This window comes from Ictalurus furcatus, chromosome 3 (genome assembly GCF_023375685.1).
Source record: "Ictalurus furcatus strain D&B chromosome 3, Billie_1.0, whole genome shotgun sequence".
In the NCBI taxonomy this organism is placed as follows: domain Eukaryota; kingdom Metazoa; phylum Chordata; class Actinopteri; order Siluriformes; family Ictaluridae; genus Ictalurus; species Ictalurus furcatus.
The window spans coordinates 20623480-20648355 of NC_071257.1; the positions used below are offsets into that span (position 1 = coordinate 20623480).

The following is a 24876-nucleotide window of genomic DNA, read 5'->3' on the forward strand; positions in this document are numbered from 1 at the left end:
TTATTTATTTACTTGTTTACCGTTGCCTAATTAGCATTTGAATTAAACATATTCTGTAGCACCATGTGTCTCTAATTCAATAGAGCATTTTTTTTGTTGTTGTTGTTGGAAAAAAATGACTGTGTTGTTTTACTATTTTATATAAAACAACTAAATATAAATATAAATATCGAGTCTGCATGAAGAGTCCATTTGTGTGGTATTATTATTCTGTTTAATAGGCATGACCAGAGACATTATTACACTCAATGGCTATTGCATTCATTATGTGACTTCCCCTGTACGAAGCACATTTAAGCTCGTGCTGGCAATTTTAGCTTGACAATAGATGCCAAAACAGTGGCAGAAGGACTAAGAGATAGCTAAACCCTCTGCTGAGTCGGGTGCCATGTCCCATCACGTTACAGTCATCTGAGTAGCAGCAGTGAACCTTCACCCCTGCAACTCTGTCACCTTTGCTGTTAGCTTGACTGCAGAAGGATTTGTAGGAACATGACTTCAGCACACCGCCTGTTAGAAAAGATTAGAACAGATAAATTCAGTGTCAAAATATAAGCAATACAATTTACATGTACATTTATTCATTTAGCAGACGCTTTTCTCCAAAGCAACTTACAAATGAGGATAATTACTTATGTTTTAATGTGGTTTAGTGGATAGAGCAGCCACCTCTCTCTCTCTCACTCACACTCTCTCTCTCTCTCTCTCACACACACACACACACACACACACACACACACACACAGTGCATCTTTTCAAAATCTTCTCCAGTGTTAACTGAGACAAATTAAACATCTGCCTCTCTAAAAGATGACAATACTGTTTGCACACTTAACAAGAAATCAATCACATTTAAAATCAAGTGTAAAACTTACTGCCATCTCCTTTAATAATAGCACATGCGTCTGAGTAAATTGGACACGATTTGGATCCCTGGCGATTGCAGTCCTCATCTGTCGACCCAATGCAGGTGTAACAGTGCAGTGCCTCACCTAATCAGACAGACAAGACACGCATTGCATGCTTTATTAATCTACTATGCATCCCTTTCTTATCCTTACTTAAGGACTAAGTCTAGAATTGATCTAAAATTCAATAGGTGGGAAAAGAATTACACTGAGCACTATTATTATTTATTAGTAGTAGTAGTAGTGCTTGCTTAACCATCACAGCAACTATAGTAATTTATTAAGACAACCATTAGTAAACATCATAGAAATGTATTCACTAACAACTTAAATCCCAGATGTGTTTTCCCACACAAGCACTATTTGAAATCCAAGGCATAAGGTGCAGACACACACAACCCATCGTAACTGTAATCTAAGACAACCCACACTCACTTTCCTGTTCATCTCATCTATATGCAATCCCCAAAGGTTATCCAAACCTTGAAGAGATGTCATCAATATTGCAGGAGTAAGGCCTACAGCAAACTCTAATCCTGCTGAATTATCATTCAGGTAGCAAGTTTCCAAACGAATAGAAATCTTTTTCAAATTAAATGTGATCTTTTTTGCTCCCACCAGCTTTATTAATGATATATCCTCCAGTAATCAACCATCATATAGCTGTAGTTTAAAAAAACAACTGCCCATAGTTCAGCTCATAGTTATCATTGCCCAGGAAATGTAACAAATTTCCCCAAAGACAATGTTAATATGCTATACATGGGGTCCACATTGCACAGTGTTAGAGCCTCCAGTGGGAATGGATTCATATTGGAAGAAGAGCTAAAAGGAAATTTACTCAGAGAACCAACCTTAATCACCTGAATACTGCCAAGGCCTCTTCATGAATCGTTATCACCCTTGACGCTTAAATCAAATTAAAGCACTTACTGCACACAAGTCAGTCACCTTAACTACTTGAACACAAACAAAACCTGAAAAACCTTTCCTTGATTACATAAATCTGTTATAAATCTAAGATTGAGAGAATCAATATCCTCATGGCAGCTGGTAAAACTGACAGTTATCGCACCATGCACTGCAAATTGATTTAACATCTCTGAACTAGATAAATACGTTCTCCATTGGAGCAATCAATAAAATGTGTTTGTTTGTTTGTTTTTTGCATTAGCCAGACAGCACTGAGCTTTTTTGCAACTCACTTTGGTCTCATTCTTTTTAAAGGAGTGGTTTGTCTCTTGCCATTAGTCCATTAACACTTTGTCCAAATGAAGAAAACAGGAACAAAAGACAATCTTATCAAACAGAGTAACATTCTATGAGAGGCACTTAATGGACTTTATCAAGGAAGCTGGCTAGACGTAAAACTGACAGTACACATGAGGGGAAAACAACAGATGGAGGTCTAGACAGAAAAGATTATGAGATAGAAGTGCTCGCTTTGGTGTTCCTTTAAGGATAAAATAAATGTGGTGGAGAAATGGAAAGAGTACAGAACAGGAAGAGAGATACTTACTGTGAACACAGCAGAGTAGAAGGAAAACACCAAACAACAGGTAGCATTGGACAGCACTCATGTTGCTCTTGGTCCAACCAGATTGATAAGCAGGTTGTTCTCATCTAAACCTTGAAGTCTAAGACAGAGAGCTAATACCTCACCAGTACTGAGCAGAGCCAGATTACCAGCTTGTCTGCTGAGACAAGTCTCACCCAAATAGTGAGCCATGATTTTAAATCTTTCACTTTCCCATCATACTCAGCAGTCAGTTGAGCGTAGTTTTGTAGTACTGTGATGAACTGAGAGTTTGTTTTTCTTTTCCAAATGGGTGCCCAAATAAGCTCAAGTAAAAGGTGCCAAAATGATCCAAGCCACTCAAATGCTCAAACCATTAATACATGCATAACAAGTACATATAGGCTGTTTTCATTCTCAGGGCAATATGTTATAGCATTTCATTGTTTTAACTCGAGTGTAGAGTGGCTTGTGTAGGATCAAACAAAGAGGCAGCAGAGTTTATTGCCTTCTTTTATTGCACTTTGTAAGCAGGTGCTGTGTAGCCAAGTAGAGCTCCTTTTTAAGGGAACATCTACTGTGTCACATCAACCAGAGCAGGACTGAGACAATCCTATTCAAATGAATTGAGCTATTTTAGTACCAGAGACAGAGGACGTTATTAACATATTAAAATGCTTACTAACATATTAAAATGAAATTCAAAAAAATACAATTGCACATCGGTTTTGCTAAGAGGCAACAAAACTAGGGAGTATCTACAAAGATACATGAGGAAGCTGATTAAACCATATCAAAACCTGCATTCGTGTTCCTATGCTATATTCAGCTCATATTCACAAAAACAAATGAAATTAACACATGCATATTTATAATCGTTTCATAATTATATATATATAGACATGTCTTTCTTCTCACTTGTGATTTCAAGTTCAAAGAGGTTACCACAGAAATTAACTTAACAGTCAGCTCCATCAGTGGCTGTCATGGCATCGTAGCAGTTAAACTCATCCTCACTCTCTCTCTTTCTCGCTCTCTCATTCTCTCTCTCTTTCAGACGTACACACACTCTCATAAAATTTCTGTACTGATGGGGAATACATCTCGAACATAGCCACAAGACCCCTATTACAGGTAAATTGGTGTACATCAAAACATCAAAATGCTCGGTAAGTAGTTACAGTGGTATGATAGAGTGACCAGAGTGTCCTCCTCGTCAACAGGGGCCCCATTTCTTGAGGAGTGTCAGTAGTGTTTAAGATTTTGGGGACAGTCTGTGGTTCTGTCCAGCAGTCAATAGGACAATGGTTTTTTACAACTCTCTTTCAGTTCATATATTGTCCTATGTGGACAAGGACCATGTGACAGTCAGCTAGCTCTTCCCCATTTTAGCAATCAGCTCATCACAGATCTTGGTCAATTCTTCGATCTCTTTGTTCTGTGAAAAAAAAAATCAAACATATTGTGTCAAATAATTACTTCATATTTTAATTTATGTTGCAATGAATTAGTTAAGTGTATGCTAATATGACACTGTGTATTTGTCTTATTAAAAACGCTGGGTAGACATTTATGGCAGTGAAGACAAACCTTCTGATCTAGTGTACGCTCCAGGGAATCCACCTTCATCTGTTCTTTCCTCAGACTGGCCTGGTACGCTGCTTGCTCCTGCTTAGATTTGGCACGCACTTGAGCAATTTCTGCATTCGCCCTGCAGGATGCCACAAAGCGCACAATAGTCAGGCACTGCCACTGCACATTACATTCAGATTTTATTTCCACAGAACTCATTTACTCACTAACAGCCATTAGGTGCATGCATTAGGCAGCAGTAGACAAGACAAATCAAAATAATGCTGCAATAAAGCATTTAGAACTTCTCACTGCAGCGCACTTACTTATCCAGTTTCTCCTCGGCATGAATTTTCAGGGCCTGGTAGCGCTGCTCCTCTTTGCGCACTCGAGACAGATACTCCTGTGCACATTTCTTCAGTACATCCTCATTCTATAATGAAAATAGAATTTTTTCAAACCATTAAAGCTCACACGAGATTATGGTCTTAGCATGTTGGGTGTTAGCAGGAGCATAATTGAAAAAAATGAGTTGAGTAAGAACAAACACATTATTTAGAAGTGTGGTTATGTGATATATCAGAGCTGCACTGTCTGCCCTGCCCAGTGCGGTGCCATGTATGTAATGATATACAGTATGATCTGATTTCACAATATTTCAGTGGTATAAATAAAATGCTGATGCACAGCACTTAGAAGAAATACATTTTCTGTCCTCTTGTGCCCTTGTGGGAGTTCACTCACATGTGTGAGCATTTTTATTTTCTAATTCCTCTGGGCTCTGACGGCAGTTAATTTAGTAAGTCTTTAATATTGAATTCAATTTATTTTAGACATTCTGTTAAATATCTGTTAAGTGATGTCTGTCATGATGTATCAGCTGAATTGTTTGTTTTTATCTGTTACAGGTCAAATAATTTAGTCCATTGTATGAACTGGATGAAGTAGGCTATATACTGAACTGTATATTTAAGTGTGATGGAAAAAAAAATATTGTATATCTATAACACCATATAAAACCAGTTTGCAAGAAAGGTGACAGTAATAGAAGACAGAAAAGGGTGTTTTTGCCCTTGTATCAAGATACTGGAGTCGTGGAGTTTCTTCGTCCCCCCCCCCCCCCTTTTTTTTTCCTTTTGTTCTTTTGTTGTTGTTTTTAACTAAATTTGTTATTAGTAATAACTAATAATTACACATAGTGCACAGCAAATCCGGCCTACTACTGGAAGACCTACTTCTACATGAATTACTTAAATTAGCACAAAAATAAATAAAAACTTTTTTTATTTCTACACTTTTGTTTATAAATGTTATTAAAATATGCTTTTTTTAACGACAACTAAAACCAAAAGTAATTAATCAGTGGTGTACTTAATTTTGTGTTTTTAGTTTGCTAGGTAATTTGTAACATTCAAATTGTTTATCTAACAGTGGGTTACGATTATGTGTTTCCTGAGCACTCACTATTAAGTCTGATTTCACTTTGGTGTCTCATTTACTGCTGCCCTATAATGTGCTATAAAACAGTCTATATAGTAAACAGGGGATGTTTGAATAAGGGTCTAAGTATGTGTTTATCAGCAGACTTTTGACTTCACCTTACGAAAACCTTCTAGAACATCTTTCATTTTCTCATAGCGGCGGAACAGATCAGCCAGAGACTTCTCCACTGAATTGAGATCAGCCAGTGCCTGGTCCTTTTCCAGAATGAGCTGTTGGATGGTGTGATGGGACAGAGACTTCTCCCTCTGCTCATCCTCTAAGATACGTACATACGCACGCGCACACACACACACACACACGCAGATGAGACCGCTGCCAACCCTGCTTTAATGTCATAATACTGACAATGATGTGAAAAAGTACTGCTAAATGTCATAAATAATTAAGTATCACACACACAGTCACACTCAATTCCACACAGTCAAATCCCCACTGAGTAGACAAACGGAAGGCCAGCAATAGAGACACTATAAATGGATACAGAATTGGAAAATATGATATGCATTGGATCATTAATGATGATCACTAATATTTGATGACATTCTGTTGAACCGCATTTCCCCTGTGAAGCATGCAGACGAGACACACAGTAAATGATGGGCAACCAAAGAGACACAGGGTGACAGATGAGACCACCACAGAGGATCATTTGACTTCCCTTTACACAAGAGACTCTTTCAGAAACACCTCTGACTCTATGATATCACAAGAATTATGGACCACTTCTAAGTTTCGTGAGAGACAGGAAGAATATGAAACATCCAAAATTGCACATGTCAAGTATGGTCCTTATGTTTTATGTTTCCTTAACATGTCAGGACTGGAAATGTGAGTAGTAATGCCCTGGATTTGAAATCACAAACAGCTAAACATCCAAAAATGGGGGGAAAAAAATGTAAACACATAAGGAGACAAGGATGGAGAGACTCCACCTTGCCCGATCTACCAGATGTATTTGGGCGCTAAACAAACAGGCAAAAAGAAGAGTCCTTTTGTTACTTACCAGGCATGCCTGATTGGTTTATCAGGTATTTATGGGCAAAGGAGGGAGGCAAACAGAAAGAAGGGATTGTGTTAAAACAAGCCAGCTGGGAGTGATATGTGGGAGAAAGTGTGTTAGAGATATAAAAAGAAATCCTCTTCCTTCCACTGAGGTGTCACAAGATAAAATAACCCAAAAGCACAGATTTACATCAAAGAAAGTGAGTGGTGAAATAATTAAATAACATAAGCAAAACGAATAAGCAAGAAAGAGACTTGGTGTGGAAAAAGGGGAGAAAAGTAAAGCTGAACTGAGTGAGAAATAGAATGTCACTGCTGGGGCTGACAACTCAAACAAAATGTGTGAGCAAGAGGGTATGAAGAAGCTATTATATATCACAGCACAAATATATATCTAACATTAAAGAAAAAAATATAGGGGAAGGATAGAAAAATAGCATTAAAAGTTAATGTTGTAAAAGACAATTAGACAAGAGCAAAAGTTGAGGAGTGAAGGGTAAGAGAGCCTGTGCTTGGAAATGATCCACAACCCCCCAATCCCCAAGATCAATCAAATTAAGTGGTATGTGACTCTGTAGATATGTTTATGACTCAGAGATTAGTGTCTGATATTCGGTCTTGTTGTGAATAATATCTGTAAAAGAAAATGACAGTAGAGCTGCTATACAGACATAATGAACCAAAGACATTCAGGTGTATTGCAGACACTTAATACTCACCAATCATTTGTGCAATGGTTTTCTCATACTCTGTAACTATTCTCCTGCAGACAAAGGAGGAAATAAATTTGAATTGATTTGGACTAAAAATATATATATACAATTCATAGTACACAATTACCGAGCGAGATCAGAATGTTTTCTATGCTTGTGCTGTTTCTCACATTTTTATCTGTGCTTTCTAGTGATGGCTGGCTGTGCCATTTTTCCTGAAGTTCCCCTACTAAAGGCAGTGCTTGGAAGGCTGCTGTTTGTTGCCAAAAGCCCAAGGGGCAGCTTATTTTGGGAAAAGCAGGTTGCCAGCACATAAGCAGATGGATTTGCAATGCTTTCTAGGTCTTCCTTATGCTAAGACCAATCAGTCTAATCAAGTAAGCTGCTGTCTTTATTCCCCCTCCCTTTCAGCCTCCAGCACATGCCTGGGCCAGAAAAAAAGTAAAAAAAAAAAGTAAATAAATAATAATTAAAAAAACAGCTGGGTAACTTCTCTTAGTATTTTTCTGTGTTACAATACAATGTTTTATCTTTTACTGTTACTATATGTGTGTGCTATATGCTATTACTGTCCAGTCTCATTTAATACTATCAGGTCTGTTAGATCCAGTGTTATACATTAGAAATATTACTCAGTGTAGTGCATATTAATGATATGATTTTGGACACAATAGTTCAACTTCATGTCTGCCTACACCAGCCACTTGCAATTATCCAATCAGCCAATCATGTGCTGGCATCACAACGCATACAATACTACAGGTACAGGTCAAGAGATTCAGTAAAGTTAAAAACTGAAATTCCAATCTTCAACTGTCCAGTTTTGTTGAGACTGTGCCCTGTTCTTGGCTGACAGGAGGGAAACCTGATGTGTGGTCTTCTGCTGTTTGTATGTTGTGTGTTCCAAGATGATTTTCTACTAACCATGGTTGTAAAGATTGGTTAGTTGAGTTACTGTAGCCTTCCTGTCAGTTGGATCCAGTCTGGCCATTCTCCTCTGTCCTCTCTCCTCAAGGCTGAACTGCTGCTCACTTGAGGGTTTCTTCCACACAATTCTGTGTAAACTCAGTTGTGCATAAAAATCCTAGGATATCAGCCATTTCTGAAATACTCAAACCAGCCCGTCTGGCACCAACAACCGTGCTATGGTCAAAGTTAGTGAGAACAAATTTTGATGTGAACATTAACTAAAGCTCTTGACCTGTATCTGCATGATTTTATGCATAGTGCAGCAGCCACATGATTGGCTGATTGGATAATAGCATGAATGTGCTGAATGAGCAGGTGAACAGGTGTTCCTATTAAAGTGGCAGGTGAGTGTATGTCATGCTCTGATGGGCCATAATCAGCAGTATAGTCTTCCCTCATTTCTTTATGTCCCTTCCCTGTCTCTGCCACACATCTAGGCCTTTTTAATTGGCTTCTCACATGGGCCTGAGCTTTGAGAAAAGGTTGGAGAGAGATAAACAGATTGACAGATGCACTGAGGCTGACGTGTTGGTCATAAAAAGATTACCGTAGCAGTTGGCAACACTATGTAGTCTACAGAGCAGTCAAAGTGAACAGGTAAGCCTTTATGGCAGAGGTTATTTGCACCCGGGTAAAAATAGAAATGTATCCTATTTGCACCCAATTTAGTTATTGCCAATTCCCACCCTGTAACATGGTCTCCCTCCCTCCCTCTTGTGATCATGACAGCCAACATTCCTGGAGCATGAGGGCTGATCCATCCTACCGAATAAGGAAACTCTTGGTCCAAGTCAGTTTGAAATTACATGTCAGCTAATAGTCTAGTGTCAACTAGCTTACTAGCAAACCTGCCTAACTATTTACACAATATACTTAGCCTAATGTTAACTAATTTGCTATCACTTAGTTTTAATAAAATGATATAAGGCTCTGCCTAACTTTAAGAGGATTTTAACTTGTCCAGCATATGTTAATATTAAAAGTTAAGAGTTAACATTAGCAAAGCTAAATACTTAGCAGTGGTAATTCAGTGGTTAAGATGTTGGACTACTGATCGGAAGGTCATGAGGTGAAAACCCCAGCACTGCCAAGCTGCCACTGCTTGGCCCTTGAGCAAGGCCCTTAACCCTCAACTGCTCAGTTGTACAAATGAGATAAAATGTAAGTTGATCTAGATAAGGGCATCTGCCAAGTGCCATAAATGTAAAAGTAAATGTTAGCTATAGGCAATGTTAGCTCAGTGCTGTAATTATGTAGCTAGCAAGCCCAATGCTACCGATTAAGGACAAGCTCTATTACAAGTACAGTTTTGTTTGCTATTTAAGGGTACAGGTCAAGTAATGTGATGCTCTCTTACTTCATCTCTTCAAGTTCCTGTTGACTGTCCTCATACTTTCTCTGCCATTCCAGCACTTCTTTTTCCTTGGCAACAATCTGATGATGCAAGCAGCAGCATATTATCCATACAGAATGGAATAGATGTGAAGGATCAGATCATACAGTAATGTATAAGACTGAGTAATGCTCGGTGCTCTTAGGCAATAGGAGTAGTATAATGCATTCTTAATCCTGCTTGTGTTGGAAAACTACATCATTAACAGACTGGATAGAGTGCAGAACTGACGTGTATAATCCATCATTGTTTTAGCTCAGATTCCCAAACAAGTGGGGACATTAGTGCACTCGGTTGTTGATCATAGAAACATAAGATTTTGTAGTAAATCTTGTCTGAGAATTGACACATATACACTTACATACCTCTTCTCTCGCTATGCCCAGTGAATGGTCCATATCCTGGGGGAGATAAGGGCTTTCAGCTTCACTGTATCCCGTCCGGGAGTATAAGGAGCTTTTGGACACACCACTGTCTCCAGGGGAGGCCAGCTCTCTCTCCTGGTTTGGAAAGATGGTAAGTGTTAGGAGGGATGATAGATATAGCAATTAAGGTTAACTGTCTCTAGCCTCAGTTAGAGGTGTGCATTGGGACTGGGATCACATGGGACCCCCAGGACCCCTACCAAAAAGTTGCGGGAGCAGGTGGTTTTTACCAGATATGAATTGTGTGGGACAAAAAAATGCTATATTTATGTATCATAGGAGTGTTCTAAGTGCTTGTGCTGAACAACATATACTGCATTCATTCATGGTTAGTAACTGCTTTATTCTGGTCAAGGTTGCTGTGGGTTAAATTACTAATTTGTTTATATTTTCAGAATCAGAAATAAGTTCATTAGAAAAAATTGTGACCAGGTGCAAAAAAATAACTGCAGGAGAGGGCGCGATTGGTCAAGGGTGTCTGTGGGAGTGAGCAGGTTTGGTCAGAAGTCCTTCAGAAGCAGGCAGAAGTGGGATTTTTAAAATGGTCCCACGCACACCTCTACCCTCAGTGATTCACACTCTTCAGTCATACACTCATACTAGAGGGATTCTGAACCAAGCCATGAGGCAGCACAGTGTCTACAGGTTCTACACAGCAAAGCCACAATGCCAATGAGAGCAGGATTTTAGCTCGGATTTAAAGCTTTGCGCAGTTGGGATAAGGCTTCAATCTGCTGTTGAGCTTCACCTAAGAGGCTGTGATAGGCTCAAAGCAAGATGGGTGGAAGCAGCTGCTCATTGTGAAAGAGCATAGCTGTGACTGGGCCCAGGCCAGGGAGGAAGGGTATTCAGGAGGGTTCAAAGAATTACCCATGTGTTAGTGACATGCTGGGGCAGTTAAAAAGAGCAACATGTATACAAAGGTGTTAATTATAATGATTTGCACATGTATGAATAAACAGTTATGAGATGCACATTTTCTGTATCAAAGACGACCAACCAGTCCTGTGTACATTTGAGGATTAACTCCAAAAGTAGCTTTGTAATAACCCCAGACACATTCAGATCCCAGGACCCGAGTTTAAGGATCACAACACTCACTATTAATCAGTTTTAATCCACATTAAATTGGCAACAAACAAAAAAAAAAAGCAGTTGAGGAAACCTCACCCAAAAGTGTAGGACAAAATGGGTTTCATGAATTCCTGAATGGGTCTTTTCTATTCTTAGCACTTTTCCACAAATAGTGAAACTAAACAGATTGTATCTTGTGAACAAACTTAAAAGGAAATCCTGCCATGATTGCAGATTCGACCTCTCTCTACACCCCTAATTTTCCAGTCTATTCATAGCCCTAAATGTAAGCACAATGATTTTGTTTCCACTTATAACCCATCTGCTGACTGGGAGCAAATCCAAAAAGTGGAGGATTAGGAGATTATTTGGTTGAGTTCCAGTTTTACAGAGCACACAGAGGCATATGACAGGACATAAACACATACATTTTGGGTCTGGCCATAGTATTTATGATTATTTCATATTCCACCCTGAAGCTCATTGCTGTTGTGGAACGACTACTTCATTTGCAATGTCTTCACTTAAGACAATGTTTGTCTATGAATATCAATGGATACTGCATTTGTGATGCACAGGATAAGCTGTTTATGTGAAATTATAATTGTGAGAGCTGCATGGCTGAAATTATCAACATAATAGTGTGATTAACTTTGGATGATGCTATACATTAAGCATGGTATTTTCTGTGATTATAATTATATTATAATTATGTAAAAGTGTTCACATAATTTCAGGATGTATTGTGAATTTAATGGTGTATATTATATGTATATATTCTGAAGTAATGATGTGTATAAGGGCAACACCACACAATGTATAGCGTCTACAGAGTAGACTCTACACTATAGCTTGTGGATGCTTGGCTCATTATCTATACATTTTGTGGGGAACTAAATGCTGTACCTGTGTGAACTGTAAAGATATTTGATAGAGTTTTCCTTCTGTCTTCAACAGTAGTGTCCTATGGGTTTGGAATCAAAAGTCCAAATGGAAATGGATGTATGGTGTTATCTGTGCCGTGTTATGTTCAGTGTTAGCTGCACATGCATGAGATTTCTTGTAACTATTGTATCCTTTAAACAAAGCTAAAAAGAGTGGGCAGCGTCCTCAAGGGAGTGAGATTGTGGTGCTTGCGGAATGAAATGACAGAAGGTATGTGGGATATAAGGTTTATTTCACATTTATGTGTTAGCTCAGGAAAGGTTTTAACCCAGTGTGAAAAAGAGAGGGAGTTAATTGATTCTAGTCTGAATCCTCTTACTTTAGCTGTGGATGAACGGTCGAGATTCCAGCGGCGTGGGCTGGGTTTCTTGAGCCGAGACTGTGAAGCGTGCAAGAAAAAGACTTGACTATGGAATGGGGAGAACATAGGGTCGTCTCAATGAGTGGGCGAAAACAGCGGCTCAGGGCCCTGCACTGACTATGCGTCAGCTAAAATTGTAGCAAGAGATTGCGTGTGAAATGAATGTTGAAGTAAAATTATGCAATCAGAATGAAACATTCAGAAGAGCTAATGAGAACTCTAAGGAAATGTTTGCCAAAACAGATTAGTTTTTAGTCATTACAGATCAAGAGCTAATGTTACTCAGAGTGTGCTTTGCCATATGACAAAAAATTAACCTAGAGGGTGCTTCTTATGCTTCAGCCGGGGAGAGGAAGGCATGTATAACTTAATTAAATGGATGAGGAAAATATTTCTGCCGACAGCAGCAAACGCCAACTGTAAACAAAAACATGGCAGACCTGTCAGAGCGTGTATGAGAAATGATTGTGATCATACAGAATGAGATAAAAAAATTAACTGCAATTACAATTCGCAAATATGGCCACAAACAGCAAGGTTTCTGTTTGAGTTGCACATATTTCCATATCAATCATAGATACCAACTTCGTTTAAACCAGTCTCCGTGTCTGTTTTAATTTTCTATGTGCTCACTGTTTATGCACTCACTGTCTTTTGCCACTAAATCTAAGTGGATGATCTGGCTTAGCAGCCAGCTGAGATGGCATCTGAATGGTGTGCAGGTACATGCCAGAGCAGTAATGGAGCACACTTACTGCCTCACTCTGTGAGACTCAAATGGGAATTTATGCCATTGAAGCCTTCAAGGTGTGAACATTGTTAGAGAAATAATCCTTGGTAAATAGCTATGGCAATTCAAATCCTTAATATTTAAGAATTGCTTAATTTACTAGGCTGTCATTCAGGTGCTGATTGTGTTTGGTTCTATCGTTTATTTGTACAGTACAAACAGCACCAAACACACACCACATTCGCCCATCCCAGACCCTGCAAGAAAAATACTGCACTTGGCCCCACCCTCCACTTGAGACAACCCAGGGAGAACACAAATGTGTTTGTGAATGACTGGATTAATTATTTTTTGCCAAAGGCCCACTTTTTTCTCAAAAAAACAATATTAGTCAATAAGAGTGCTATTCACAATTTCCAAACCAGCGGTGAGACACTGTATGACATGTATTAGGACAAGACTGCTACATAAACTAAACCCCAGCATAGCATCCCAAGTCACATTGATCATTGTTTCTATGCATCTCCTATCCAGGCAAACATGCAGGATTGTCACAAAGCCCTTACAGAAGACACACACTCCACTCTCGAGAGAGAGGGTGTCGGTTTGGGAGGGAGCAGCACCAGTCAGGGAGCAGGAGCCAGGTTAGAGAAGTCACATGACAGGAACCAGGGATGAATGTGAGTGTTGGACCACTCCCATAAATATGTTGAGGTAGTAGGTGGGTATGCACTCACACCGGGATGCAGTCAGGTAAAGGAATCACACGTGCTCCCACACACAGCACTGCAAACACTCTGCTACTGCAGATGGAAAACACGCACACAAACACACCCCAGCACACCCACACACAATGGCACAGAGCAATACCTGAGGGGAAACAGTGGATAGAGAAGGGCTCTGAGAGATGTTTTGGGCTACCTGCAGAGCCTCAATCCTCAGAGCTGCGAGGACTAGCTCTTCCTGGGACGCAGGGAGAGGACAAGGAGGAGGAGGAGAAGGGAAAAGGAAAAGCAGCAACGCAAGGGGAAAGGGTGTTGGGCGAGGAGGGAGAGACGGGTTAGAGTTCAAACTCTCACCTCTTATTTGAACTCACTGAGTTCAGAAGAATACATTAACACTCCCATACACACGCACACACGCACACACACACACACACACACACATACATACACACACACCTATATAAACGCAGTATAGACACACATCCTGTATTACACATACAAGTATAATGTTACACATGATGTTCAGAGCTGAGGCCAAGTCCATCTCTATCATCAAAATTGTTCAAGTATTTAATTTGGATTTGGACACATTGAAAAAAATGCCACATAAGCTTTGATCACAGTTCAAATCAAAGAAATATTCAAGAGTTTTCTCAACCTGGACTATTTCTATCACATCTGTAGCATATATGCGATTAGCACAGACACAATCTTCAACACCTTTTTCTGTACTAAGAAAAGAACTGACAACCTGAAAAAAAATTTGTTGCTGGGTTGACCTCAGCCCAAGAACAACTAACACAGACAGATGTGATCGACATAGAGGACAGAGAGATACACCAGCACATAGACAACTAAAATAAAATGCAAAATGACTTTTGCAAAAAAACGCCAAAGCTGAATGAAACCACTCACACAAAGATGCCACCATCCAAGCACACAGTCCAGCAGAAGCGGTCTGAGGGGGAGAAGGAGAGTAAGGGGCTCAGCAGGCATGTCACTTTCTACACACCTGCAGTTTGTGGGCGAAGGCAGTGGGGTTGGTCTCTGCCAGGTCAGGTTCCAGGTAGCTGAGAGGGGTGGCTGACTCACTCAGCCTGTCTAAGAGGGACAGATCTGCGGGCTCCCCAGGGCCTTGAGAGGGGGACTGTTATGGAGTTTACAGTGGGAGAAGGACAAGAGGAGGAGGAGGAAGGTGTGTGGGTGTCAGAAATGTGATGCAAACACACATGATGTCTCACCAAAGTGGCCTGGTGTAAACGTTAAGCTGGAATTTTGTTTGCCTTGTTTCTCTGGTGGGGTTCTGTTATGTTATGGCAAGTGGATGAGATGCCAAAATGATAGCAGGCTGTTTACAGGCTAAACCCAGATCATCACAATGACCATAGACAGACATAAAACCTGCCATTTGTCTCCCTCTAGAGGTTGAAATTAAAATAGCACCTTTAATAGCCAGCACATTACATATCAGCAAAACTAAAAACATGACATAGTGTAAATCCTGTTCCAGACCTACAGTACAGATGAATTTATTAAACATTTTCTCAATTAATGATCATGTTATTAGCAATATCTGGTTGCACTTCCAAAGTTTGATTAATCATACTGACCATTCCATCTCTCTCACTGCTTTGTGTCCAGCTCTGGGAATGGACTTCCCTCTTTTTGCTCTTCTCCAGTGTTAGAGGCTCTGGGGCTCCACAAGATGATAGCACAGGTGATTTTCCCTCCACTGAGATCTTAGCTTCCATTTCCTCAAAACTCCTACAGAGGATGCGCAAGTAAAACTTTATGAAGGATTGAGATTTTAAGCAGGGTGTGTGCATGTGGATAGGAAGAATAGGAAAGAAATATCTGACAGTTTTAAATGCTCCCCAGAAAGTAAACTGTTTTTGTCTTGGTTAGATTTAGGGTTAGATTTATATGCAGGTATAGCATTAATTCGCTGCATTAATAATTATGTTATAGGAAGGTCCTCACAAGGGCAGTAAGATAAACAAACAAAAGTGTGTGTGTGTGTGTGTGTGTGTGTGTGTGTGTGTGTGTGCACGTGTGTGGGTGTGTGTGTGAGTGTGTGAGTGTGTATGTGTGTGTGTTTTACCCAGTACAGGGGGAGTTGGGTCCTGAGTGGTGTATACTGGATCCCTGGTTTGTACTGTCTGTCACTGAATCCAGATTTAGGTAGAGGGATGGCTTTTTCACTGACAAAGGCTGGCAAACACAAAGTGACCCCGATAAATGAACACACTGACAGAAGTAGAACATAATTCAGTTTATTCTGACTGGTACAGTATTCTCAGTGTGATTTTTAGCTAACCACTAAAACAGATACTTACTGGAGTGGAAGTTCCAATCTTCTCCATGTATTCAATCTCATAGTCTGTACGTAGACAGAAAACACAGAGAAGAGAAACACAGGAAGTGAGTTTGAACAACTCCTGTGCAATGACTGGTTGAAAAGATGATAACACCACAGTCAATACACACCCTCTCTGTAGCAAACCCATTTTGGCCTCTGGACTTACAATAATGAAGTGAGAGCATAAGCAGGACAGTATCACTGTAGTACATCTGATAAACACACTGACATGCGCACACACACACACACACACACACACACACACACACACACACACACTCACACTGTCTGTTTGTGTTTGTCATCCAAACTGTTATCACTGAGACAGCTAATATCACTTTATCAAATTAGTGCCAAGTGTAAATAAGAAATGTAATACACTTAATATTTAAATCATTCATCTATTCCCTCTCTCTTTTTTTTTTACTCCTTTTTTATTTTCTCCTCAATTTGTTTGTCAATTAATCTCATATCTCAGCTGACCGCTACAGACCCGGAAGAGGAAAGTCTTCAACAAGCCACCTATATCTTATCAAACTCCTGTACATGTGCAGCATCATAACGCACTCGAATGAGAGCCATAACTGCAAAATTCTCTTTACATGAGCTAACAGATTCCTGAGAAGCACATACAGTATAACTCATATGTTATTTTAAGAGACAGGGATTCAATTTTAACACTTAATTCACCACCCTGGCATATTAACCATTCAAGCTCCTGCCATGCTATTAATTTATTCCTCTAAATACACGTGATTCAGCAGCTAAGTATTCAGTAACTACAGCAAATCTAATGCTCAAAGAATGTACTTATGAGAGTGAGGAATGTAAGCGTGAAACTGATGACAGATCCTGGGAGTTTAAGGGGTTAGATTTCTATTAAGTAAAAAGTAGCTTGTTTATGAGAAATAATCATAAATGTACAGTATGTGAAGTCCAGTGCTATCTCATGTTGTAAGCTATGCCTGAAACGCTACATCATCTGAAATGGTCATAAAATGGTGCAATTTTACGCATGAATCACTGCTGAATATTATGAGCTTTCATTATGTTTCATTTTACTGGTTAATCAGGCCTTCCACCTTTTGTCAAAGCATCTGTACACTGAGTTTGTTAACTGTTCAAATTATTGAAAATGTGTTTGCGTGTTTAATTATTGCAAATTCTCCATAGATGATCAGTATCTAAAGGGGGTAATACTTGAATGAATCTCTTTTCCAGAGCAAAACAAAAAGGTGTTAGACTATGGACACATATAGACTCATAAATCTAAAATTTTGCTATGAATATGACACACTTGCATGCTTTGTATGTTCATGGAAAAGGAAAGTACACATACAGATGCACACACATGCCCACAACTATTCTGTCTGTCCCCAGCTCTCACCATGGCTCTGTGCTGGTAAGCTGCTCTCATTGACGAAGGCAGTGAGGTCAGAAGGCTGAGGAAAGTCCTGGACGTCAGACGTCAACTCCACTTGCAAGTCATGCCGAGCTGCCCATTTCTGATTGGTAGAGGAGGCCAATTTCTCTTCATCTGTGGCATGGTCCTGAAGGTGATCAGGCATGGCATCACCAGAGGAGTCCTGAAGGGGGTGATGTTGAGTGAGATGGTAGGGAAATACACAACACTGTAGAGCTGACAGTGAAGAAATGGCCAATAAGAAAAAAACCAACTGACAACAAAGTGAGTTTATAAGGTTCAATCTAACAATTCTGTGATTTTAAGATGATGAAGCATAATATTTTGACCTCTCAATAAGGAGCAGATACAACTCTTGAACTATATCTGTATTATGCTATTTATTTTACTCATGAATTCCTTATAAATTCTCAGAATGTCAGTCTTTGTCACCTGTGCAACCTGTTCAGATAGAGGTGACCTCTTTGGTGACTTCTTCACTCTAAATGTGTTACTGTGAAACACAAAAAAATTACATCATGAGGGCTGAAGCTTACCACTGTTTAATTTCAATAACAAGTATGAAACAGAACAAATGCCTCATTCCTTGAATTTTCGTAGAACATTTAGGATATAAAGTTTTCAGTCTTGTTTTCTGTGAAACTTCATTTGAATACATACATGCTGTGTTGCCTTTTTTCTAAATTCTAAACAGCCAGCATTTAACAATTATATAAAGAATGTCTAAGTAAATACAGTTAAAGGTATAGTCAGTGATTTTAGCTTTAGTTAGATGAAGCTAGTTATTTTGAAACTCAAATTCTAAGCAGATACAGCCTCTTCTCTTTGGTGTTCCCTCCAACGCTATACCTCCAAACCACCTACAAGTGTACCACAAGCTTGAACACAAGCGAATGCTAGTGCAAAAGGGGTAGCCTTCTGCAACATGATTTATAGTCAGGTCTTTGTCTTGATTGACATAATGTCAGGGGTCATCACAACTGTTTTCTTCTCCCATTTACAGCTTGAAACTGGAGCTTCTCATCTGAATAGGTAGCTTATTCACAGCTGCCATAATGTGAGAAGAATCAAATATTACACAAAGTGTTCTGACTTAAAAATCACTGACCCTACCTTTAGCAAGAGTGAAATACTGGTGCATTTTTCAGAATTAGTAACTGGCTTTCCACTCAATGCTATTGTTAGTGTATTATGTGTATGTGATGTGCAGTTTTCCCCTTGTATTCTACTATTTTTTGGAAGTTGGCTTCTCCTCTAACTGTATATTGGTAGTCCTCTGAAATTGGGCTTGCACATTAATTTAACCCCTGGTGGAAAATAAACACCAGATTCACAAAACTGAACAGAAGTAAAACCATTAAATAAAGGTTACTTGTATATGTAGTTTCACATATGTTGTTTTATAGCACGAGTCTAAGTCCTGGCTCAGATACAGTAGAGTTAATATTACCCTGAGGCTTACTTCAAATTGCTCACTAAACAGACCAAGCAACCAGCATCCAATATGGCTGACCAGCATCAGAATGCCATAAAATCTGATTTTTATTATTTATGTGTCAGGGTGTAGATGATGTGGACATGACATAAAAGTTAGAGAAATGACTGAGTTAAAGATAAAAATAGTTCTCTATAATGGCAAATGAAATCCTATGAAAATAAACTATTACAAATGCTGTAGTCAGAAAGCAAATGGTGATGTATGTTATCATTACTGATGCTTGTTTATTCTTTCATCCTTTTACTTACAAGGTACAACAGAGAGAAGAAAAACCACTGGACTTCCTGTGACACATGAAAGTGACATGGGAACAAGTGACAGGCAGACTGGTGTCTCTGTCTCTTTCTCTCTCTCTTTCTCACTCTCTCTCTCTCTCTCTCTCTTTCATGACCACAATAAGATGAATAGAACACATGCTTACATTGGACAAGACAACTACTCTGATGCTGGGCTTAGACTTACGATTTGAGGGGCTTTTTCTTGTTTTTGGCTGGCTTATTCTGATTTCGATCCTCCAGCTCATCAACATTGTCATTGTCATTTTCATTGTCATTGCTGGACACTTCTAAAGATGCCACTTTTGGAGGTGAATTTCCCATCTGGGTGGATGGCTTGAAAGGGTCAATGGAGTCATCAAACGAGTTGGGATCAAAGTTGTAGCTTGCCCTGGACTTGGGAGGGGAGTTAGGGATGCCTTTCCCTGCAGAGAAAGGGTTAAAATTATGATCATCCCATTTGCTAGGATCACTGTTGTAGGATGTCTTAGGAATAGGAATGTCATCATTGTCATTTAAATGGACTGCAGCAGGTGTGTTGTCTAACTGCTCAGGTTGTGGGGGGGCCTTCTTAATCCCCAGCTTTGGTTTTCTAAGAGGCATCTTGCCCCCTTGCTTCTTGCCCAGTTTTTTGGGAGGCAGAGGAATGTCCTGTAGTGTATCTCCACTCTCCTCTGAGTAATCAAACTCCAGTCTGACTGACTGCCGCTTGGTGATTGGCTGCTCCTCAATGCTGAAGGTTTTCTCTGAGGGAGGTGCAGGAGCAGCAGGGGGCTCCTCTGTAGGAATAGGGGTGGGGTCAGGGGTAGGGATAAAATCAGGTTTCCTACCCAAGACAGGAGAGTTGGCAAGCTTACTGCCGCCTGTGCAAAAGGGGTCAATGTTTTCAAAGTTATCTGGGTCCCATTTGTAAGTGGCACTGGGAGGGATGGGGGAGACCTCTTCAGGAACCGACAAAATCTCTTCCTGTGCTTTTGCAGCCACTGGTGCTTCAGCAAGGCTACTCTCCTCCTCTACAGGTGGAGGACTCTCTACTCGAGACTTGATTCTGGTCCGCCTGAGGGTGCCAGCAGGGCTTGAGCTGGGAGAGGCCGAGGGACACTCTTTCTCCTCTTGTGTTTGTAGAGGACCATCTGCAAGAGGCTTCCCTTTCTTCTTCACCTCTGGGGTACTGCTGGATGAGACAGTTCTGGAAGTGGCACTCTCAGGGTTTGAGTTCTGCCTGGAAAGAGGTTTTTTCTTCAAAGAGCCTGGTCGAGGCTTTTTGACCCGTCGTAGAGTCCCAGGGGCGCTCTCTGTGCCTACACTGAAAGATTCCGAACGAGGATGAGTGGATCTGTTAGAGGCTCCCTCTGCAGGTCTTTCTCCAGGACTAGCGCTGTCTAAATCCCCAGACTGGAAGCTGAGTGAGCGGGTTAGGGGTGTACGACTTTCTAGCCCTGATGAGCCCGAATCAAATGCTGGTGCTGAGATGGACTCAGTGGTAAGGATGTGTTCGATGTTGTAGGTGCCACTGCTTGCAATGGGCTTGTCTTCATCAAAGACAGTAGAGGCAGAGCGACTGGGAGGATGGAAAGAAGGAGTATCTAGCACCTCACTAGCACAGTCATCTACTGTAGAGGCAGGCAGAGGACAGGAGTCTGGAAAACAGAAGCATAAAAGGCAGGATTTTTAATAGAGTTTAGTTTTGTACCTAAGCTTGCTTGTGTTAAAACAGTAGGCACATTGACCTAATATATGTTGTATATTAGATGTTGTATATTATCTATATATGACCTAATATGTGCTGAGTAACAGTAAAATAATCCAAGGATTTAAGAATTTTTGTATTTCCAGCAGCCTACTGAATTTGGTTTGGCTTTGTTGTTCTTTAAATGAAGACACTGGTTGAGTATAATGCGAGAAATGTTTAGTTTTAATACATACTGCTGCATATATTCCTCACACCTGCTGCAGAATTTGTGTCTATATACAAAAAAGGTTCCATCTACCCCTACCCAAAAGTGTACTTCTTTCCTTTTCAGAAAATATTCACTTTGTTTGTAGAACCCCTGATGAAGACCCCCTTTTGAACATTTTGAACCATCAACTATCCATAAAACCTAAAGTGTATAAATATTATTATTAAACTATAGTTTCGATTCAATGTTTCACTCAATGCTCTGTTACACACACTGTGTGTGCAAAACCTGTCTGTCTTACTGTATTGTGCCCTCTAGTGCACTGCCTGTTGATTTCATACACTTTCCTATCTATGTGTATTGTGTGTGTGTGTGTGTGTATACAGTATAAGTTTAGTATTCTGTTCATGTTCAAAGTATCTGACAATTTTGTATCTGAGTGTATACTGTGTACATGTCTTTCTGTTCTGCTATGATAAGGAATAAAAATGATATTAAAGCCTGCCTACATTGTAGCTGATTTTAAAAAAAAGCTGCAATTATATTGCACTTAATAATTTCATTTAATCTCTGCTTATACACCAAAAGTCATGTCAAGTCTAATTCCATGCAGTTAAGCTCCAGATAAACACTGACATTCTTACATGTGGCCACTCTGCTCATCTAAATTGTCTTCACTATTTCTGATCTCCTCTAGAGGGCCTGCGTGGCCAACCTCTTTGTCTAAAAATAAAAATAAATAAATAAAACACAAAGAAAGATTTTATATCTTACAAAAATACACATAATCCATGTAAACACTTGTGAAGTGTTTGGTATTGTGTCTGTGGTATTTTTTGTATGTAATAGTCTACAATGAGGTTTGTTCTGTTAAATAGTACTTTTCTTGGTTGTGATGGAAAACATAATAAATGTATCAGAAACCATGCACACTTTGTAAACAGTTAACAAATATCCAGTATATAAACACAGGCAGAAAAATGATGATCATGTTGATAGATAAGTCTCCATCTTTGGCCAGCTGTAATGGTGATTGTGTTTGTCAGTGATTACCTGTGTCTGTGGGGATCAGGGGCTGTGTGACTGTGATAGGCTCCGGCTGCTTGTCTGAGGGAAGTGGAGGGGCCGCGGTCTTCACTGGGGTGGTGGATTCAGGAGTCTCAAACGTGCCATCAGAGTCTGAGCTCCTAAAACAAACCAAGGGAAAAACAGAGAGATAGTCAATTATATAATACTGCGCTGAGATACATAGTTCAGAGAGGAAATTTTTTTCCACCGTGGGTGCATAGAAAAACATAAACACAACAACACCATACATATAAACCATCATAAACAATCACAGGCATAGAGGGGGGAAGGGAACAAAAAGAAAAAATCAGGATCATAAAACAAATGCCAGAGCATAGGATGGCATCACTATGTCTGATTACCTATTGTTTAACGCTCGTATAGCAATATATGAATAGCAATATATAGCAATATATGTATAGCAATATATGAACAAAACTCCTACCATAGCTGGCCTTTCTGCACATGGGTAGTCTATACCTGCAGCCAGAAGGAAGGGGGTTGAAATATTGATAAAGTGGGTGGTCTGGATCATTTAAAATTTTATGTGCCTTCCGGAGCGTATATGAAATGACACAGTCTGATAAATTAGGGGTGGGAATACCAATATTTTTTCTCGTTAAATTAGTTATCTTCAAGAGTTTGTTCTTATTGGTAAATGTTAGCATATGGAAAAAACAAATGGCACCATACATAAGAACCGGAAAAAAGAATCATTGTCCTTATTAAGCAATGCAAGAATGGCAGTATCATCTGCATATTTAAAGTAATGAGTGGTGGTGACTGGACTCTTGACAGTCATTTGTATAGAGAATATACAATAGTGAACATCATTATTGCACACTGATACTCATTTGACTTAGGAAGCATTTCAGATTTTGAAATATAAATTCACGTTTTTAAATAAGCAAATATATATGCATCCCATGTGATGCATATAGTTTATATAGTCAGCTCTATTTATAAGCTTTTGTATTTCACGTCATGAGGAAGTAGCACTGCAGGATATCAGCACTGCTCCCATCACCATCACACTCTGAGACCACATGGAGAGACATTAGAATGCATTTAGCGGCCTGTTCATTTATGGCACACACTTTGCAGCATGTTTTTTCTATCGCTGGAGGAATGTTGGGCTACAGCTGGAAATCAAAGCGCTGAATCTGCTGTAAAATGATGGACACCATGGCTCTGACATGCAGCCCTGCCTCTGCCTCCCCCTTTCTTTCTATTTTTTCTCACAACAGTCAATCCATACACACAAACTAACCACTTTCACATATACAATATGCCACAATAAGCATTAACCTACTTAAAAAGCCTTTCTAAATGCCATTTTAGTGCTAATCATTAGTGCAAAATATCTTAATGTCTGTGTAATCAGGACTTTAAGATGAATATACAGGCAGATTATCTGACATAGGCACACATAGGTACACAGACTAGGCAGTTAAAAATTCTCAGTGGATTATTCATTCAAGTACAATCATTGTGATTCAAGTCCGCAACATTTTTCCCGATTTGCAGACCCCACCCAATCTCCCTGCATCGGTGTCCGACTATTTCGTCTCAGTGCTTGACAGCATCTCTCACCTCTGCCTCACCGGCCCGCTACCAGCCTTGATCATATAGTTGCTTCTGGAGCTCCAGGTGAGGCGCTGGAGAAGTCCAAGTGTAGGGTCTCCCTCGTCCCCTTTGCCAGAGCCCCCCAGCAATGTATCCCAGCCCCATCGTGCCCACTGCAATGGGGACAGAGTATGCCATGCATTCATGGCCATCACCACCACTAGGTACACACTTGCAAATGCAGAAACACTCCAGCTGCTCTGTCAGTGAGCTATGCTCCTCACTCCTCATACAAGCCTTCTTCCCATTCTCCTCTCTGCTACAGCACAGCTCACACACTGGCTGTTCTTATAGGCTCATCCTATAGCATTTCCTTTAGTGGGGTTTTCCAAAAGAGACAGATAATCACCACCTACAGGCTCCCAGCCTCCCTCTCTCTTGCCTGTTTCTCTCATTCTCTGCACTCCTCACTGTCTGCCTTTTCCCCTCCCACCCGCATCCCCACCCCCACCCCATCCTTCCTCTCTCTCTCGCACTCTCTCGCTCTCTCTCTCACACTCCCTCACTCTTCTCAGCATCCCCTTGCCTTCATGCTGAGCAGTGAATCAGGTTCACGATTCTATCTGCAGCAAATATACTGTAATAATTCAAACATTTGTAAAAGGCAGAGAAACAGGTCTTCTGTCTAAGTAGTTAGTGTAATGTGTAACAGTGTAGTAGTCCTTTCTAAGCCTGTTTCCTCTGCACTGCACATTCACCTTCTTATCACCTTACCCCATCTTTTCTTGCTGTACTTAAATCTAATAAATGTATTCAAATTACACTCAAAAGCCCAAGTACTGATCTAACATACAGATTAGGCATGCACATGTGTGTTTTCTTCTTCTATCTGTACCTGCACAATTAATCAATTTGAATTCCTCAATCAAATAAACATAATCAACTGTAGA

The 24876-nt window shown here is 39.9% G+C and overlaps 2 protein-coding genes across 7 annotated transcripts in view; both read right to left on the reverse strand.

Moving 5' to 3' along the window:
* Window positions 1-202: 202 nt before the first annotated feature.
* Window positions 203-2637, reverse strand: ly6pge (lymphocyte antigen 6 family member pge). The gene is made up of 3 exons (XM_053620180.1): window positions 2571-2637; window positions 876-992; window positions 203-510 (listed from the first exon to the last, which is right to left on the reverse strand). Exons 1-3 carry the CDS (start codon window positions 2635-2637, stop codon window positions 314-316), a joined length of 381 nt encoding a protein of 126 aa, XP_053476155.1. The 3' UTR covers window positions 203-313.
* A 286-nt stretch (window positions 2638-2923) lies between these two features.
* The window catches only part of tacc2 (transforming, acidic coiled-coil containing protein 2), a 49012-nt gene continuing 27059 nt past the window's right edge, over window positions 2924-24876 (reverse strand). The window contains exons 4-20 of one of the 6 annotated variants that reach the window (XM_053621330.1): window positions 22346-22479; window positions 19579-21031; window positions 18051-18111; window positions 17583-17781; window positions 16173-16216; window positions 15938-16047; window positions 15447-15600; window positions 14849-14983; window positions 13982-14074; window positions 12340-12399; window positions 9942-10076; window positions 9541-9617; window positions 7221-7264; window positions 5595-5755; window positions 4323-4429; window positions 4015-4135; window positions 2924-3862 (exon numbers count right to left, since the gene is read on the reverse strand). In XM_053621330.1, coding sequence (XP_053477305.1) covers window positions 3797-3862; window positions 4015-4135; window positions 4323-4429; window positions 5595-5755; window positions 7221-7264; window positions 9541-9617; window positions 9942-10076; window positions 12340-12399; window positions 13982-14074; window positions 14849-14983; window positions 15447-15600; window positions 15938-16047; window positions 16173-16216; window positions 17583-17781; window positions 18051-18111; window positions 19579-21031; window positions 22346-22479 — 3154 coding nt within the window. In that variant the 3' untranslated portion in view covers window positions 2924-3796. Of the gene's footprint in view, window positions 3863-4014; window positions 4136-4322; window positions 4430-5594; window positions 5756-7220; window positions 7265-9540; window positions 9618-9941; window positions 10077-12339; window positions 12400-13981; window positions 14075-14848; window positions 14984-15446; window positions 15601-15937; window positions 16048-16172; window positions 16217-17582; window positions 17835-18050; window positions 18112-19578; window positions 21032-22345; window positions 22480-24876 lie in introns of those variants that run through there. The other 5 variants (XM_053621332.1, XM_053621331.1, XM_053621333.1 and 2 more) reach the window with 5 other exon arrangements.